Raw genomic sequence first — 20,471 nt, 5'->3', positions numbered from 1 at the left:
AATGTCCTGAAAGGATATTTCTGTGGCAGTCAGGGAGAAAGAGGTGAAGAGGCTGGCTCTGCCCCAGTGATATCACTGTCATTATTGATTCTGGAGGCAAGGACAAGTTTCTTGCCTTCACCTTGCCCTTGGGTGATGCAGACAATGGACACTCACCGGATAGTGGCCCCATTGGTGCTGGCTCTGTGGTGTTCAATGTAATGTTCAGGCCATCCAGGAATCCAGGACATTTAGGAAAGACCATCAAATGTCAGGTAGGCATCCAAATGCATTTTCTATCCAGACAGAGAACATGGAGACTCCCTATTTTTACAGGGAAAAAGGACAGAGTAGTATGTGTCGCATCACAAGCTGATAGCCTGGCTTTATTGGTGTTACTCCACTAGAAGGAAGAGATTGTGGGTCTGGCACTGAAAAAGATGGGGCTCATATTTGGCCAAAAGATGTTAGTGCTCATAAGCAAGCTGATCCTGATGTTTCTGCTTGCCTAATTGAGGCATCCATTCACCAAAGGAGACAGGTTTGTCTCTACAGAAACCCCGAACAACTCTTCCCCTTGCACTGAGGGGATAGACACTGAGCTCCAGACAACAAGGGCAGGCTGAACGAGGTTTGAAGGGGTGTCCCAAGTTTAGGCACAGCCTTTTTCCATTGCAGATGGGTGCCCACCCCTCTAGCAGTGAGTCAAAGAAGAGAGAATTTTGCAACCCTTGAATCCTTGCCATTAAGAGTAGGCAGAGCTGATACAAGTGACGCTGGAGACGTGATGCAGACAAGCTGAGGGAGAGGTGTGGGTAGAGCAACCAGCGTTGGGGAGACTTGAGAAGTCCACGAAACAGCGAGATGGGATTTGCTTCTGCCAGGCTTTGCATGCAACTGAAGCAAGCTGGAGATAAATGGCTGTGATTAAAGCAAGTGGAGACCAGAGCAAAAGCCAGGCAACCTGTAGTGCTCTCTTCGAGAAAAAAAGGCTTTTTAAGGTTTATGTCTAATTTCAGGGCTAGAATAGCAAAGCACCCAGGCTTCCCAGAAGATAGAGAAAGGAAATTGAAGAATTCAAGCTGTAGTGTAATGAAATGCGCTTTCCACCCACTTAGATTTAAGACTGTGATTCAGTACTGCATTTATGCAGTTTCTGGAATGGAAGGGCATTGTGATGCATCTAAATAAGATTCCTGAGCCAGTGCTAGCAGATGGACCTCAAGAAAAAAACCCCACACAGTCAGATAGCTAAAATAAGAAGATATTTTTCATCACCGCTATTTCGGTGATGGTGTCACCCTCTGTCATTGCCAATTCCAACAAAACTAATAAAGTCTTTAAAAATTGAAACACATAGGAGATAAAAATATCCAAAGCAGAGATTAGTCAAATTAGTCCCTCACACATTTTCTGCACAATTTGTATCATCTATATCATCTGTCTGACACTTTGACAAACCGTTAAACACAGAGCCTTAACTTGCAATCTAGGACACCAACCACTAAAGGTTATTCCATGAATATTACTGAAAAAAATACATTAATAAACATCTTGAGAAAATGATGGCACCAAACTTGATAATTAACTCAATTTTAAGGAAAAGTATAACATGCAGTTTTGTTTAATCATTAATTTGTTTTATTAAAATACAACTCTAAAATTAAATAAACCAATGAGGCATTGAAAATCTTTTAGGCCTAACCTAATCTTAATCTTAACAGAGGAAAGTTCCTTCCACTTTAAAGTCACACAGCTATTCTGCAAATTTTCTTAGTGTTTCCCTACCAAAGCAGCACTTGTATTTCTTATTCCTCCTTTAGGAAGTCCTGTACTCTCACTTGCTGTTTTAAAAAGCCCAACAAATGAAAAAATGAAAAGTCAACCAACTAAGTAAACAAACAAAAGCAATACAACCACCCCCACCAAATTTCAGGACAATGTGATTGCTTCTTATTTGATTTGGACAATCCAGTGTTCACTCAAAATATTCAGTTTAATCTAAGGGAGATAAATCACTCCAGCAGAATGACAAACTGCCTGTGGTTTCAGGCAGAGGAATAATTATTGCTTTCCAAGTCTAACCTAGATGGGGATATTAAAACAAGTAAATTTAGACTAGCACGTAAAGCAGAAAAGTTCAGTCATCCTGAGGCAGACCAGAATAGCTTATAAATTAGGAAGACATATGCACTAATTTAACATTTTCTGCTTCTGAGACTTTCAGTTACAGAGATTGCCGTACTTAAATACGTCATTACCATTTCATTCACTACTTAAGATAAAATGTGGCCAAAAGCATCCATCTGTTCATCTTTAGCACCCACCCAGACAGAATCTATAGTGCCAATTTCTACTCAGAAGTACACTGAGGTAAACCAGTAATAGCCACTTTGACAGTAATGTATTCAGGTTTAATATAGAATAAAATTTGTTTCCTGTTTGGCAGCTCTTGAAAGACTAGAAAATCTCCTTGGAGCCCTATCTAATATTTCTTCTGAAAAAATCTCCCTAGAGACCTACCTAATACTTCTGGGAATAATAATGCTTATCTGCAATAGTGTTTAAGTAATTGTTTGGCAGATCAGTGTAAACACTCTTACCACTGTTTAACTGCTGGGCAATCTGCTTTAAGGCATCATATTTTAGAAAAGCATCATACAATGATCCCACAATTTATTAAATATGTAGGAAAAAACCTCCAAACAACATTTTCTCCAGTATCTTGTTCTCTAATTAGACAATAAGATGTCTGTGGGATATTATAAGAAGTTTTGAAAGTTCTTTTCCAAACATCAAGTTTCACCCTGCATGGAGCAAAGCTACAGAGGGTTCAGGTCACAATAGTCTTCAAATCAATCCACTCTGTGTCTCAAATGGCTTCATAAGCATATGAAATCTCACATGAGACTCTGCACTCTCATGTTCAATGGACACCACAAGTGAAATAAAGTTGAGAGACCTTAGAGTGCAGCTAAAGAATCTGTGATCATTCTCAGTCTCCAGCAAAAGCTGGAGTCTGCTTCTGAGTAGAAACATATTAAAGGGTGGAAACAAGATGAGATATTCTGTTGCCCATATAAAGGTCTGGGAAAAACTGTATGAAAATTCCATTTTAGGATTTTTCTGGTAAGAATAGTTGGAACTCACTATCAGTTTCTGAGAACATTAGTGTTTGCTGAAACCCCTCCTTATCTTGGTATTTGATGCCTCTAATCTAAACTATTCATATAGGTTCAAACCTACAATTCTAATTAGAATTTTGTTTCACTTCTGCATCTTTCAAGTTCTCTCAAAGGCAATGGCATGTCTAAGTGTTAAGAAATAAATCCGTTTGTAGTAAATGAGTGCATCTCAAGTTCACTGCTGTACTTTCTACTTGGCTGCTGAATCTATATATGAAATGAGTATTAAAAATAAATTGATGTTACATTTGGAAGGCCTACCCGTTATTTGATAACTTCAGAAATCTACTTTGAAACAATGAAATGTATCTGATAAAATTCATTAAAATTCATTAAACTCTGTCCAGCCTGAGTACTAGAAACACAGTCATCATTTCCTGATGAGACAATGACCAATGGAAATATTTGCCGTGACACAGTGTAATAAGTGAGGTTAGAATGGCAATGTCTGGAATTAAGAAACTTTCCTCACTGCATTCCTGCAGGGTGACTTTGTTGCCTGGCAGTGCAATATCTGGCAAATGGGTTTGTTTGCACATTCCCATGGCTGACACTCACTAAGAGTGCCCACAGAAACACTGATTATCTTATTTTATTATGATTCTCCCATATAGCAGGGTAATCACAATATAACCTCCATTTCTGGATAAATAATTTCCATTTTCACACTTACCTTTGCTCAGACAGTAAAGCTACACTGACAGATCAGAAGCTGCCTCCTCGTGCACAAGTAGCTTTCAAAAAAATTGACTTTTTGCAGCTTCCACACTTTTCAAATAATTGTACCGGTTCTTGCATGAGCTAAAACCAGTTAGTCCTTCAGCATGTGTAGCAAGGAAGAAGCTCCTGCCGAGTCACTGACCCCTATTTTGACCTCTAATCAACAGATGAAGACCTGCTCAGCGCCCTGGACAGAGCTGGCAGGAAACCCTTCTGGTGTGTCTGCAAACGTGCTGATAGCAGCTGGTTAAAGTTTCTAAGGAGCTCTTGGAAACTCATCCTGCTCACCCCACAGGAATAACTCTCTGCTGTGCCACTGGGCAGTGTCTCTCCTTCCTGTTTAACACAGCTCTGGGTTACAGCAACCTGGGCTGAGCACCACGGTCCCAGAGAACATTACAGCAACTATTATGGTGCTCTTGTACCACAGTACATCACAAGCTGTGTTGTAGCTATATTTAGGTCCTGCATTGTGAGGACAATTCTCTGTAGGTGGAATTGAAAGACTGATTTGCTGAAGATATCAAAAATATCATCGGAGAGGGTGGATAAAAGAGAGCAATGCTGCTGGACACAGCTTGGAGCTAAGAGAGAAACTTTTAGACAAGTTCTCCTCTGTGCTGTATTTTATATCAATATTTTTTAAAAAAAAGTTTAAAAAATTATCACATAACTGTGCCATAACAGGGAAAAGTATAAAACAACCTAACTAAATGTCACTAACAATACAGTTATTAGATACAGAACATGACAGTAACAACATTGTTGTTATTTTTATAATGCTGAAATATCTGCCATAACATAAGCTTTGACTTATACTTTTAGCAACTGAAAGTCAAAATCTTAAGGTAATGATGCAAAGATACAGTAAGTTAGCTACAGGTAAAATTAATGGATTAAGTTACCATAAGAAAGTAAAATAAGATGAGTACTGAAAAAAGGGTGAGGGTGAGTGCAAGGCCTGTCATAAGAATCACACTGAAGAGTCTGAGAATTCTCACCTAAAAATTTGAGGGGTTATTTGCAAGCTTTAAGTAATGTCATACAGGAGGAAAACAAGGGGCTCATTATTTCTGCTGCTGACACAGAAGCAAGAAAAAAACAACGATGAGACAACACTGGCCAGTCAAAATTTGAACTAAAGCAATCTACTGCCTCTTTATACCTCTGGGTAGAGGAGACCATTGTATATATTCAAAAGACAATGGGAATGCCATATCAGGTATCTCATTTGCCTGCTCACATAGGACTTGATTCAGTAAAACTATCAATTAAGTACCATGGGATAATCATGGTGTAATTCTGTGCTTCTCTCTTTTTGAAACAAACACAGTGATAAAATAAATCACAGATGAAGAGAACCAAACTCTTAACTTCATACTACCACACTTCGGAGATACAAAATGTAAACCCCTCCCCCCCCCCCCCAGTTTAAGTTTACCCTGCTCAAGGGTCACTGGAAGCAGGTGGACATTTCTGAATAATCCTCCTAAAACAAGTTTCTTGGATAGAAGAGATGATTCACCACCTGAAGACACCTAGAGAGCACATGGGAGTAGTTTAGATTAGATGCCTAATCTTCTAGTGCTGAATGTTAGGCAAAATGAAACCATAGTACAGTAACTATCTGATATTTCCCAGAATCCAGAAATAAAAAATAAAAAAAAAATTAAAAAGAAAAAGAAAAACCAACACAAAAGATTCATTAATTTGCCTCACTCTCCTAGACCTACATTGCCTTTCAGAGCTGGCAAATAGTTCATTCTTGGCAAAATTCAAAGCAAATGCTGTTAAAAGACATGTGCTGGTCAGATAAATGCAGTAACAAACTAAGATTTTACTGTTTCTTTTATTTCTCACATTGCTATTATGGAAAGGAGGCACACAGTTCAGGAAACCATAATGAGTCCTATTATTAACTTCCAAATACAAACCTCTCAATGCAATGTGCATTTCTCTGTAAGACATAAAAAACAGCACAAAATCATGCTGGTCCAAGACACCAGCACCAAGAACTTCAAGAAACGTCCAGCCTGTCTGTAAAACCCACCAGCCTACATTGACCTCAAGAAAAAAAAAAATCAAGTTCAATTCACTGCCTTGTCAAATGAATGTGTCAAAGTGGTAGAACTGAATATACACACCCTGCAGGTTTGACAGTGGTGGATGTTTCCCAGCCCCTAATCCCTACTGGAGCTATAGGGCCATTTTTTTAATCAAAATATGTCAGGATATAATATAGAGAAACTGGAAGTAATAGGCCCTTAATCCCAAAATGAAGCATCCTCTGTATTAGGTTCACACGAGGATATTTCATAGCAAGGTGTGTCTTGAACTATTCTTCAGCAGAAAGAGGTTTCACTCCACATGCAACTCTTTTCATGGGACAGGAGTAAACTGGCACCAAGAGGCTGCCACAATCCTTGTGTTATACTGGCCCTCCTGGTGGCAAGGAAAGAGCAGAGACATTAAAAAGTAATGTATTTGTTGTTTTTAATATTCCCTTGAAAAACTATAATCTCAATTTCTGGCAAACATGTTTAAACTAACTTCTCAGATGCAGGGGAATATCAGGGAACAGCAGGAAACTCTGGGCAAAAGCATGTTCTGACAGGCATATTTAGAAAAAAGTTTATTTTTCCAGAAGTTCAAGCACATTACTACCCAAGCAATAATTGCACTTACTCTCCGTTTGTCAGGAATGGTTGCATTCTTAGTATTGAATTAAAGGTTCAAAAAAGCAATAAAAGCACAGATTTTACTATCCATATTTTACTATTTTACACTCTTGTAAACCAAAGCTTTCTATTGCACTCAGAGCTCAGCAGAGTATCTTACTGTTTGAAGCACAGTTCATATAGAAACCTATTATTAAATATTCCTGACTGGAAATGAGTTAAATTAAAATAGCACTGGCTAGATAAGTTCATTGGAAAAAAAAGTCAAAATTTGATTTCTTGAGACTTGTTCACTAAGAAATTGTTATGAAGTCTGGATAAGAAAAGTGATATATAGGTCATGAATGCATTACAAATACCAGGGTTTTTTTGCTCTACAAGAGCCATTATACCTCCATGTCAGAAATATTCGGTCAGGTTTATATTTTCTTCAGCATGCTTTCTTTTAGTCAGTCTGTCTAGAGCAGGCTTCAATCAGAGGATTGGTTCTAGGGGATCAGAGCACAGTGATCATGATATGATGATATATCATGACATATCATAACATCATGATACTAAGTGATAGCAATTGATCTGATATGATGATTCAGGCTCTTTACCTTCCACCCCAAAATAGCTTGAGTTTTGCAAATCAGGTCATTTGAAAATGGTACCACCTTCCTTGGGCAAGACATGCATTTTACATCACCATGAATGATGGCTTTGTCATTTTCCACTGCAGCTGGGAAGAAGGCCAGTACAAAGGACTATAGTAATCTCATTATTTTTACATATTCAAGATGCAGTAAGAAATGTGTAGCAGTAGAGCCTTCCCTTTTCCACTGTGGCTGTATCTATCTTTGATGACCAATTCTAAATTATAGGATTCATTTTATGGAGTTTAGCGTAGATAAATTTGTAAACATAAATGACAATGATGACATTGACGACAACAATATGTAAGTACACACACACTCAATCACAGGCCACAGAATATTCTGATTTGAAAGGGATCCAGAAGGATCATCAAATCCAACTCTTAAGTGAATGGCTGATATGAGGATAGAGCCCACAGTCTTGGTGTTATTAGCACCATGCTCTGTGTAGAATCATACAAAAAAATTTATTTAGTTCTGGAGAGTGTCATACCTTTTATACCGACATCAGCCTAAGTTCAGAAAACTAGGACCTACTGCAGAAACATAACCCAAAATCTTCCATTCCAAGTTATTTTTGAGAACAATTACTCCACCAGCAGCAGAACTAAGGAATTCTTGTTTCCCAGTTTACAGATTATGCATGCTTATGCACTTCCCCCTACATTAACTACATTTTTCTCTTTGTTCCTTATAATTTTGGATATAACAAAATGTACTGAAGCCAGTAAAAACAATAACTGCTCTATGTCACTCGAATGCCAATTTTGAAGTAGTGCTAGTATCAAAATTTTGAAAACCATTAATTTTCTCAACATTTTTATAAAATATAAGCATCATTCCAGATATGCAATTGACCTGTGGGAGCACCGCAAAATCTTTACTGCTGTAAGACTGAAAGCTATACTTACTGTAATCAATTAATCAGACTTCTCACAACTTACTTATTCCAAACCCTTGCTTAAATGATTTACAGCCAACAACATAAAATGAACATAAAATTAAAGAAGAGAACTTATTTCTAACTGCACATTAATTTTTAAGAGCCTTTCAGTCACTTGATACACATAATGGAAGCAGAGGAAGTGGTGATCTTTAAACTGAGCTGCAAAATTTCTGCATAGATTGGGATGGGAGAGATATAATGGGTTCAGATTCCCAGACATTTTGTCCCTGATTATTTTTACTTCATATACTCTCGCAGAGAAGTCATGGGGAAACAGATTGCCCTTTCTAAAATCTCAATTCCTTTAAACTGAGTAAGGTTTAACATTCAGAATCAGTCATGTGGAAAAAAATCCATCATGCAAAAGTTATGTTCAAGATATAGAACGCTCTGGAAAAGGTGTGAGGCATTTCAGGTCTAAAATGAGAACAGACCTGACGTTGAGCACAGCCCTTATCTGCAGCTTCAGGTCAGTCCAATTCTATTTTCAATTTCTTTGCCTGTTTGAGTACTGAGATAGTGCTTCATGGTGGTACTGCCATTCTCATGTGACAGGGCATCTCCCAGAACAGCCAGCCAAACATGAGCTGCAGAGAATTCCTGGAACAGCACCAAACTGTGCTGAGATGCTCATTAAGCCCAAAATCAGTTATTGCTACAAGGTGTGATGGCTGCAGGGTCTTTCTGTGGAAGGAGAGAGACCGGGATTTAAGTCCTTGTGTAATGAATACACGTGTTTTATTAAAGTCCTGGCTTCTGGAGGAAAAGAGTGGGCGTGAGACAACTGTACTGCCTCTGTAGGCAGGAGATGCATTAATGCCTGGAGACTGGCAGGGCTTTGGTGTGACTTAAGCACCTCCATCACAGCCAGATGAGGACACAGCTGCTCCTAGAAATGCCCAAAGAACCTGCTTCACATAGTTTGGGAGTGCAGACACCTGCTGACCCTCAGTACTTCCAGGGACAAGGAAGCATCTAGCTAGAGGTTATGTTTAGTTCATTTCTCTAAAAACTAGTGTCTCTTGTGCCTCATTGGTCACTTCATAAAATTCTGGATAATAATAAACCTTTCTTTCATGGTGCCAGAAGATATATTTTGGAAAAAAAAACGTGAACGTAATAATCAGAGCAGTTAGAAAATATTTGGATTTCTCTATTTGCTAACGAGTGCTTTGTATATTCTGTTCCTACCTTTGGGGAGACATTTTTAACTCAAATATTTAGAATATTTTACTTATTTTCAAATTGTACATGTACCATGGTTAGTGGCTCATGTTGCATGAAATTGTAAAGTTCATTAACTCTATTGATCAAATATTGAAATTCACCTCATGCAAATTCTATGCCAGAAAACTATACCACTTGCAGAGTCACCCAAACTGAACTCAAGAAAGAAAAGAACAAGACCAAATGAGTTCACTCAAATATTTAAAAGGTTATTGGAAGTAATCGAGGGGTTTGGGGTTTTCCCCTCTTTATCATTTGTACCTTGTATTTAGCTAAGCTGGTGGATAAAGGCAAATTAAAAGGACAGAATGAAATTTCTATCCTCAAAAAGCTGAATATCCAGGTGAGATTTTTTACTTAAGTAAGGTGCAAATACATATTTCTACTCTGACACAAAGCTGCATAGCAGATGACACCATCTTTTGTGACTCAAGAAATCACTCCTGTATTTCATTTCCCTCAGCTCTCACAGCTGGAGTAATCATTCTTCTTTTAATACAACTAAAGTATATTACAGGTGATTGCTTTTGTCCAAAGAATAATGGGTGCTGAAATATATTTGAGACTCGTTCTTTTTTCCCCTTGGTCATGCTCTGGTGTACCTCTACATTTGAGTACAGGCTGAACCTTGCATTACATTCACCACAGATGGTGATATGGTTTATGCTGATCTTTTGCTATTGCAGGAGCTTTCCCATTGGTCAAAAAACAGCTTTCAAGGAAGGATACTTCAAAACAGGCCCTGGCCATGGTGCTATTTGTGGCCTCTGTGTCTGGGGATAGTATTTCATCATTTTTTGTGCTGTGTTTTGCTTTATTCTTTGTACATATTACAGTTTCAGCCCCCCAGGAGACATTCTGCAGAATCTGTTGCTTAGTAATAGTAACCTTCATGGAAATTAGCTTGAACTTCAAAAGAACAAAACATCTTTCATTAGTCACAGGTTTTCAGTTAATGAATTCCTCTGAGAAAGTTGATTAGAAAAGCAAACTTTCCAGAATCAAGTGCCACCAATGTTGACCTAGGCTGAATTAGCCTCTCGAAAGTGCAATTTCTTTGTCCTCTTTAAATTATGTTTGAAATTCTTTCTATCAATAGTCAGGCTTACCTTGACAATGGCTCTAATAAAACTAAGTTTCCTGTAAGTGGAATCAGGCTCTCATATAGAATACAGCCAGAAAAAGTTACTACAGTCATGTAGTCTGGCCTCCTATGTAATATGAATCACATGAATTAATTATTGTGCTAACGAAAGCACTTCTCAAATTATCTCAATATAAAATACTTTTAGAAAATTTCTTTTTTCTTGAAGATCTGCTTTAGTGTTAAAAATGTCTCCTGTTATGTGATAAAGATGAGGCATTAAGGAGCAGAAGGGCACCAGAATTGCTGCAGCCTCCTGTCGAGAGGGTCAGAGGTAGGGACCCTCACCTGCTGCCCCGTGAGTGAAGAGAGCCACCCCTGCAGGCTGTCTCAGCTCCTCCAGCAGCTGCCCAGCAGAAATACTTGGCAGGACTGACACCTTCCTGCTGAAGTCCTGGTTTCCATAACCCACAGCACCTACCTGAAACAATACATTTCCAGCTCATGTGGAGGAAGCAGGGATCTAATGATAAAAACCTCATCTCCTTTAAAACACAGACACATGGAAAAGGACTTATCTCTCAGCAGGATGGTTCAGCACGTGCTGCTGAGGAGGCAAAGCGAGATCCAAGTGCCTCTACCACCACTTACCTGGGAGGCACAGCACAGTGCAAGAGGCCACAAAACTTCATGGGGACAGAATGAGGGGAGCAGGAATAAATGAGATGCTGGTGCCTGGAGATCAGGGCATGGAAAGCTTCAGCTCCCACTGACATTTACAGCATTGCTCCTGCAGTTCACATCAGGTAGTACCCAAACAAAATCTGACATCAAACGGGCTGTTAAGACTGTCTTCAAGGATTCTGACTTGCCCAATTTAGTAGGCTGCAAAGTCAAATCCCCTCAAGAGAGTCCCTTGGCTTCATTCTTTATAAAATTGAGTTTTACAAATCTTCCACTGCTCCCTCTATCTAGTCTAACAAAATAGTTATGAGAGCAGCTCAGCCTATGCAGTGATGTCTTCTGGATTTCTAAATTTGACATAACAGAAATGGTATAATTTTAAAACTCATGCTAGAAGGCTGGGTAATTTTAGAAGTGACTTTATAAAATCTTATCTACACTGAAACACAAGAAATCAAAGACCGAGTAATTAAAGGTACAGGGGCAATGCATTCCCAGTTTAACAATACTCTCATTGTAGGGGTTCTCACATAGAAGAAAAGGGCTCTAATTCCTTCTGAAAAATTGGACCAAACCGAGCCAAATTTAATTTTTGAGATGAAAAACCACATCATGGTTAGAAGTACAGGAATTTGCATCTCATCTACAAAGAAGCAGTAGAGGAAGTGCGCAATTTTTTTTCCAGTGGAGTTATCACCAGAAATAAAAAAAAATTGTTTAGGGTTTTTTCATGCTCTTTCTCTCACTCCCTTTGGAAGGCAGCCTTAAAGAGGAGCTGCTTAAAACTTCACAGCATCCACTCATCTCCACTGGCTGCAAAAGAGCCTCAAGTGATTGGTGGAGCTGTCTATGCTATAGATAGCTGAAATATCAGAGATGTATCTTATAATGTACACCTGCTTCTGCCTATGTCCTGAAGTGCTGCAGCACTGATGGCAGTAAGCCATGCCCATCCCAAACTAGAATTTACAAAACAGGCTTTACATTATCTATGCCACCGAGAAGATCCAGCCATAGGCATTTTCAGAGCTCAGCCAACAGTTTAGGCTGCAAAAAAAAAGCCCATAAATTAAACAATAAGTCTTGGTAGACCACTCCCTTAACCTAATAATTCAGCAGTGAAAATATTAGGAAGAGGATGTGGTTTCAGTTGTTCTCAGGATCACAGGGGACTTTCAACAGTCTCTCCTCACCTCTTGAATCAGTGATAATCCTATTACCTAATCTCAGTTAGGAACAGAATGGGCACCCTCCCTCACCTCTGTAAAAGCTGTTTCAGTTTTAAAGATTACTTAAATGTTCAGCAGAAGGGAGACACCTGGGCTGGGGTAGTTCCTGCACTGATGGAGAGAGCCTGGCTTCCACTCACTGCTGCTCTCCCAACAGCCAAACTGTGAAACTCTACATCATCTGGTACCAAACAGTGGCTGCAGCACATCCTCCCACTTTCCTCCTACACTCACCCTTTCTCTCCAGCCCAAGGAGCGTTAAATGTGAAGGAGTTCGCAGGAGGGGCTGATGCTACCAATCCTCTCCTCTAGATCAGATGCAGAACACAGCCTGAGAAATGACAGCTTCAATTCCCCTTCAGTGAGGAAGGGAAAGAAGCCCAAGTCCAGGAAACCAAATTCAAAATTACTATTCTCACAGTTAAGGTGTCAATAAAGAAGCAAGAAATTATGTGAGATGCCATTTCATTTCTCTTCCTTTGAAAGGAATAACCTTTATAGAAAAAGCAGCACTGACACCCAAAAGAACAGCGGGGCTCAAACTGTAGCAGTGAGATTTTAACACAGGCTTCAGTGGCTCCCTCTTGCCATCCTGGGTGTTCAGGCAATACCCTCAGCCACCAAAAACTTCCCTCTGTCTTTGAAACAGAGCCTAAGCCAAGTAAATCAAAGGAAGATCTTGTTAAATTTATTACAGCTGTGATTACATCCCCTCTGGAGTTCAGACTGACTCTGGAGGAACTGTCATTTATTTCACAAGACATTCTCTTTCAAAAGACAGGGAAATGTTAGTGAAATTTCTACTCATGATGGCAAAAAGGCTTAATTTTATTTCAGGTCAACCACAGAGGTTTGGAGTGCAGTAACCTATTGAAGGCAGAGCACCGATTAAATGAGGAGAATATCTCATTACTGCTATGTTCTGGGCCCGCACATTGCCAAAGCTGGTCATGCAGTCAGGATAATAATACAAGCCAGGAACAAGTTCTACTTTGGTATTTATGAACACTATGTTACCTACCAGCAGTACTGTAATGATTTGGTATCAAGCTGCATTCACTGTCACACAATGAGGCAGAACAACACAATCCAAGAGTCAGTGAATAAATATCCATACATCAGTTTTAAAAACAAACACCGTCTCTGTAAGGGGCACTTAAGTCCCATCACAACTCACATTTTCCTCCATCATACAGTGCAGCCACCGACTTATGACTGTTTTACCACTTACATCTGAGCAGAGTTGTGGTTGTCTCCATTTTGTTTTGGGAGCAAGCTGCAGGAACTTTTGTTAAGCTGGAAGCTCACTGGTGGATCCTGTGCCCAGAACACTCACAGAGACACAGGTCAGCTCAGGGATTCTTATTCAGTCGTGAACTGGCTGAAGATGGATGAAGCTCAGTTGCTGAAAGATGAGGTAGAATAAAATTTCTAACCCTACTGGGGATAAAGCAAGGATCCTGCACTAGCACTGGAGGCAATCCTATGTGCTCCTGTAACACCTCTCCTATCCTGGCATGATGTTAAAACCAGAGGGGGTAAAACTCATCCTCAGCCTGTCATTGATGGTCCAACCTGAACTCAGAGATAGGAAAGACTGGCACAGGGTGAGAGGTTTGCTGCCTCCACAGCTTGCCCAGGGACCTCCACCTCCTCCTGCCACCACTGTACCCACCTGCTGCAACAGAGTGATGCAGAAATAGCCACCCTGGGGGCATGGGGGGGCACCAGGAGAGGATGAGGGAGGAAAAAGTGGCTGTTGCAGAGGTATGGAGTCTCAGAATGAGGCCCTTCAGCAGCTGAGCACAGCCATTTTCAAACAACCAGAAATATCCATCCCCTCTCAGGCACTCTTTGGGGACATGTCTTTTTTCATTTAAAGAAATTACTCCAGCAGCATTTCTGCTAAGTCATCGTCAAGCTGAAAGTTTTCCCCAAAACAGCTGAGACGCTTTTTTCACTCTATTAATATGAGGAATAATCCATCACATACAGACATGCAGCACTTGAATCATAAAGGTCACTGCCTTGTGTGGATATGAATCATGCCCTGCAGTACTACTGCCTGCTTTATTTATTGCACAGCAAGATGATCTTAATTACTTCGTGCAAGCTAAAAGGTGGGACACCCAGTTCAGGTAGTATTTTAGGAAAGTTACTTCCTTATTAGGCTCTCTCTCGGCTGGCTGGACACTATCCCAATTATTCTAGATATCTTGACAGTGTCTCACAAAAGAACATTTTGCAAATGCTTTATACAAGAAACATTTTGGCTTAAACAAAACCCCGTGTGTCAGGCAATCCTGGTTATTTCAAAGACAGATAAAAGAAGTGTTTGAAATTACGCAGGTAGGCATTAAATACAAGAAACAAGATTATATACTAACAAGACAGTCAATTCTAAAGTCTTTTGCCACATTTTTGAGAATGTTTATGTTTATTTTCTCTTTTTTGTTGTTTCTCAGGTATTTTCATGGGTGTATTATATACAGAAAAGACAATGCAATTTTACTTAACAACTTTTTTAAAACAATAATTCAAGGTTTCTCCACATCAGAAAATGACTAGCCAAAAATAAATAAATAAATGAAACCAAAGTAGTGGCAAAGTAGTGGCTCCTGGAAAACCAGACTTAAGATATTTCTCACCATTCCAACGACAACAAACTTGTGCTCTGAATTTTTTGTTTTCACACTAAAATAAATTAAAATCTCTTTCAAAGAAGGCATTGTTGAATGATTTAGGAATTAAAAATCTCAAATGGGTTCAGAAAGATCACTGAAATCTCACAGTTATTTATGCATATGCCCAAAATAAAATATAAAAGCATTAAGCATACAAGTGAAAAAAATAGGGACAGAAAGCAGTAAGAGGCAAAACAGTTTTCTTCTCTATATACAGAAATATTTTTACATAAGTAACAAGAAATGTCAAAAATACACAATTTTGAGTACAAAAGAATCATTTCAGCAATAGATTTGTACAATTGAGACCTGTGTAAGCAGCATGCTTTGACTGAATGAATTAAACTGCAACATACTTCAAAATACATTCATTTAAATCCTCCATACTAAAGATGTCTGAAAATAGAACATGAGGGAATACAGATTAGTAATGACTATCATCTCTGGAGAAGAAGAAAATGATAATTTCCCTTTAAAGTCAAGAAGGATCAGTCTGAGTTTTTAAACTGCTTGGTCTTGGTCAAGACCATTAAATTGCCTCAGGAGACCCACTTCTGCCAATATGGATGTGTCTTAACATTACAAATCTCAGTGAGGTTATGCAGGATTCTTGGTAGGATCACAGACAGCAAGACTGAGCAGTTCAGAGGTCTTCAACTTGGTCCTAGGACTTCAGCTGTAATTATCAAGGCACTGCTCTCGAGACAGTACATAGACACAATAGCTCAAATGATTCTGTAAACACATAATTACCCTGGGGATACTTCTACACCACACCTTGTTTCTTTTTTTGAACACACTTTTGTTCACTATCTGCTTTGATCGCCTCAAAAAACCTGGCAAGTGTGAATACTCTATCTCTATAGAAATCACCTCTGAATTTGGGCCACACAATTTGGGTTTCTTTTCTGCAAGGATCAGCAGATGCAGCTTTGACCAGAAACCTTGTTACAGTCAGTGCAAACAAGTGCTTAATTACCAAGACAAATTAACTGTCTGATGTTTGCAATTTATACTTCACAGCCGGTACATATCAGAGATCACAAAAATCCCACAAAATGTTTTTCCCTCTTCCTTCAGGAATGTAATTTCATTAATTTTCCTGTATTGCTCATCTTCTTTCCTTCTTGAATTACTGTGTTTTACAACATTCAAATCTCTTGCCTCATAGAGCTGGAAGACAGCAAAAATACCTGTTCCTGCCATTTAGAAAATGTACACTCTCACTCTGTTACATTAACTCTAAGCAGAATTTTGCTGCTTTCAGAGATAAACAGGTATGACAGCTTTGAAACAGAAAATTCATACTAACCAGGTCATAAACTTGTGCTATCAATGTAAATGTAATTGAAAAATAAAAGCTTTACTGCAAAGACATACTAAAACATTCTGCTTTATAGTGGAACTCCTTTAGATCAGAAAAATCTATACCATCATCAGTAAAACTGACAAGAAAGGGAAAGCATGGCCATCAATAACACCACCACTGCCAGATGCCTTTACACGTAATCCACAGTCTCAGCTGGCAGGTTGTTAGTTTTTTTAAAATGAAATTACAGAATTCAAAATTGTTCCTTTTATACTCCTAAAATTTAACAGGCAACAGCTTTACCAATAGCTGTCAATGAGAAGAACAGAGCTAACTTAGCTTAAATTAGTTCTTTATTGAAGACCTTTAAAAAAAAATCTGGGATTGAACGCTTTGGTGCTGTCAGGAAGCAAGGAGTCCCTGGACACCCACATAGGACATTTCCTTCATACACACATGTACTGTGCAGACACACAGAAGCAGATAAAACTGCTATTATTTTTGCTCCTCTGCTACAAGAACAACAGAGAGCTCCCCATGCTTTGGGGCACTGAAAGACAGATGGAAGCAAAAGAAGCCCAAACCCTAGCTCTGGTTCTTCATCAATCCCTCTGCTCTCGGTCACAGCCCCAAAAAGCTGATTCTGCAGGTATTCTTCCCAGCCCCAGAGCAACTGGGGATCTGGCTCCAAAGCCCAAACCTAAGTCTTAACTCTACTTGTTTCACAATAAATATTTATTTAGCTGATTGAAAAAAAAAGTATCTGAGTTTGGTTTGCTATCATCAAAGAAAATCCTTGTTTTTCTGCTTTCCAGGAGGATACCAACACAGTCTGATATTAATCAGAAAGGTAGTTTGGCATTTTAGGGAGAGAAGCTGACGCCTAATAGATGAGAACAGTGAGTAAATCCTTGAGGCAGCAGCCACTACAGAGACAAAGAGGTAATGAAAAAATCAATGTGAAGTAGTATCAGAGCGAAAAGGGGAATTTAAATTACATCCCCAGCAAACTCTGCTGGCTGACTGTTATAAGGGGTAATGGCTGAAAGAGTGTAGATTTAGAAAAGATATAGGAAGAAATTCTTCCATGTGAGGGTGGTGAACCACTGGAACAGGTTTCCCAAAAAAGCTGTGGATGTTCCATCCCTGGAAGAGTTCAAGGGCAAATTGAATGGGGCTCTGAGTACCCCGGTCTAGTGAAAACTGTCCCTGCCCATGGCAGGGGTATTGGAGCAGGATGATATTTATTGTTCCTTCCAAACCAAGCCATTTCATGATTCTGTGACTGTTTACGGTTTTGATCCAATACTTAAATTGCAAAACACATCAAGAACTCTTTTTCTCCCTGCAATTACTATATAGACCAAATGCTAACCTCAACTATGGTTCATTTGCTGTGTGCTGGTTTACCCTACGATTTCTACTCCTATCCCAATAAATGCCTGACAGCATGATTTCAGCTGCGTAGAGCACACCTAGCCTTATAGGAGCTCCAAGCAGAAACAACCTTACACCAACACAGGTGCAGGCCCAAAAATCTCCATTTCAGATAGGTTTTCAGGCACATCATGAGGTTTGGATGACTTGTAATAGCCTCAAGTAACAACTGCAGTCACCCTTTACCCTGTAACAATTTTAACACGAACACTATTCTTCTAAACCATGTGTGAGCCTAAATCTCAGGTTATAGTATTTTTCTTTCTTTCTCTTTCATTCCTCTGTTTTCTCCTTCTAAGTCTCCTGATAACTGAGCAGGTAATTTTGATCAATTGCTAGAAAACAAGAAAATCTATGACTGTATACATAGCTGTACCAACATAAATCACCATCCTAGAGCTTACATGGGTCATTCATTGAAATTCACCAACTTAACAAACAATAATAAGCAATAATAATACATCTTCATTACAGAACAAAATATTCAAATTAACAAACTATATAGTAAATTTTGTAAAGTGCACAAAAATATTAATGGAAATATTAAAAAAACAGGTTTTTAATGTTACCATGAAAACTTCTGAAATATCATTAAATTAGATAGAAATAATCTAATGAGACTTTTTGGCTCTAATATACTGGCAGACAGCAGCAACAGTTTTCCAGAAAATTACACCAACTAAATACACCGTATCTTAGCAGCATAAAAAAAGTTCCTACAATTAGGTAAAATTGCAGGCCTAGTAAGCATAAACCTGACAAGATGTTCCAAATATAGTTTTCATTAGAAGAATGGATTTCCATGGAATCCTAGAGGTAACATTTGTTATTCTGCTTACATTTTATTCTGGTAGTAAACCCAACTATAACCAATCACATTCCCTCCCTCTATCTTCCCAAAATTGCACAAAGTACTGAAAATTTAATCAAGTTATAAGATATGGCCACACTGAAAAAGCCATATGAAACAAAACAAAACTCAACCCAAAGCCTAAAAGCAAATTACCCCAGCAAACAACAATCATTGTCAAACAACTGCAGTTTCAAACCACCGAGCGATGCTCCCCACACACGTAGATGGCGCTGGGCCGGATGCGCCGCCGTGTGTGGCCAGGGAGCTGTGGCAAGAACTTGAAGAACCTGGGCATCAAGTCCAAGCATGCATCATGAAACTTCTTAATCCTCCAGTAGTAAATCAGTGGGTTCAGTGCAGACTTGAGGTAGCAGAGCCAAAGGAGCCAAGTGCTTATCTCAAAAAAGTTGTGCTTGTAGTAGAAGTGGCTGTTGAACGTGGCAATAAGGCTGTAAGTGGTGAATGGTGCCCAACAGACTATGAAGACAAGGAACAAAATCAGGATGGTTGTGAAGGCACGAGTTTTAAAGCTCATATCAATATTCATCTGGAAAGGTCTCTGTAAGCTCATGAGACCAAGCTTGCTGGCCTGGCTGAGACATATGCTATCAGGGTGGCTATGGATACGAACTGCGTTGTGGCGGACAGTGTTGAGTATGCCCATAAAAGAATACAGCATTACCAGGAATGGAATAAAAAAAGCAATTAGCAAGATAACTATCACGTAGGCTCGGTAACCTGGGCTTGTAGAGTAGCCAAAAACACACTGAGGTGCTCTTGAGGGTATCTGCAGATTAGGATTCCCTACTGATAACGGAAAAGCAACAACAAAGGATGCTGCCCAGGAAATCACAATAAGAATCTTTGCCCGGTAGGGGTTCAGTTTATCTTGCCTCTGAACTATGATAAGAAATCGGTCAATACTAATAATAAGAAGAATGGCTACCCCCTCTACGACAAAAAGCCAGAAGAACATGGCAGAAACTCTGCAAAATATATCCCCAAAAATCCACTGAGTGGTAATGATTGTTACCAGAGCAAATGGCATGTTCAGCACTGCCAGCAGCAAGTCTGCAAAAGCCAGGCTTGCTAAGAGGATATTAATTGCAGATCTCATAGCTGCCTTCTGGTAGACCATCAGGCAGACAACAAAGTTTCCAAGGAAAGAAACCAATAGGATAAATATCATAGCAGCAGAAAGAATGATCTGGAGTGGCAAACTCAAGCTCCTGAAAACTTCTTGTGATGGCAGAGTAGCTGTGGTGTTTACTAGGAAAGTACCTCTCTCAGTGGTGAGCACAGCACCTGAACCATATCTCAATGGCTGCGTTGTGCCACTACGAAGCAAGAACTGGGGAGTGGTAAAATTCGTATAGGCATTTTCATAAACAATGAAAGTAGCATTTGAGGTCCCAGAGTGGGCCAGCGTCAACATTGCTGAGAAAACCATTGCTTCAAGAAAAATGAAAGCAGAACCAAAGGTCTTCAAGGCATTTCATCTTGTTCAGGCAGTATTTTGAACTGGTCATTTAACAATCAAAATTCAAGGTTTGAAAGCATCAAAGTTCTTAAGTTCATGTCAGTATTTCCATCTGAAAAAGAAGAAATAAATGTAAATACACAATAGAAAACTCTCTGAAACCAGCGGTAACCTAATGATCGCTCAGCTTTCCTTAATGAGAATAGTATCCTTAATATCAGGCTGACACAATTTACTTAAGCACCAAATATAGAAGTCTTGTAATAGTTGGTCTTTCTCTCATAGGTCCTATTCCTGCAGTACTGCTGATATTGTACAATATTCCCAAGTCATCATGCTTT

General features: G+C 39.2%; 1 protein-coding gene across 1 annotated transcript in view; it reads right to left on the bottom strand.

Annotated features, from left to right (window-relative positions):
- Positions 1–14,819: 14,819 nt before the first annotated feature.
- Positions 14,820–20,471, bottom strand: part of GPR63 (G protein-coupled receptor 63) — a 28,720-nt gene continuing 23,068 nt past the window's right edge. Inside the window, exon 4 of the mRNA XM_064707264.1 lies at positions 14,820–20,242. Coding sequence (XP_064563334.1) covers positions 18,841–20,100 — 1,260 coding nt within the window. The 5' untranslated portion in view covers positions 20,101–20,242 and the 3' untranslated portion in view covers positions 14,820–18,840. The remainder of the gene's footprint in view (positions 20,243–20,471) is intronic.

Source organism: Zonotrichia leucophrys, chromosome 3 (assembly GCF_028769735.1).
Source record: "Zonotrichia leucophrys gambelii isolate GWCS_2022_RI chromosome 3, RI_Zleu_2.0, whole genome shotgun sequence".
NCBI classification, from domain to species: Eukaryota; Metazoa; Chordata; class Aves; order Passeriformes; family Passerellidae; genus Zonotrichia; species Zonotrichia leucophrys.
Note: the sequence above shows the minus strand (reverse complement) of the source record. Positions and strands in the feature narration are given on the sequence as shown.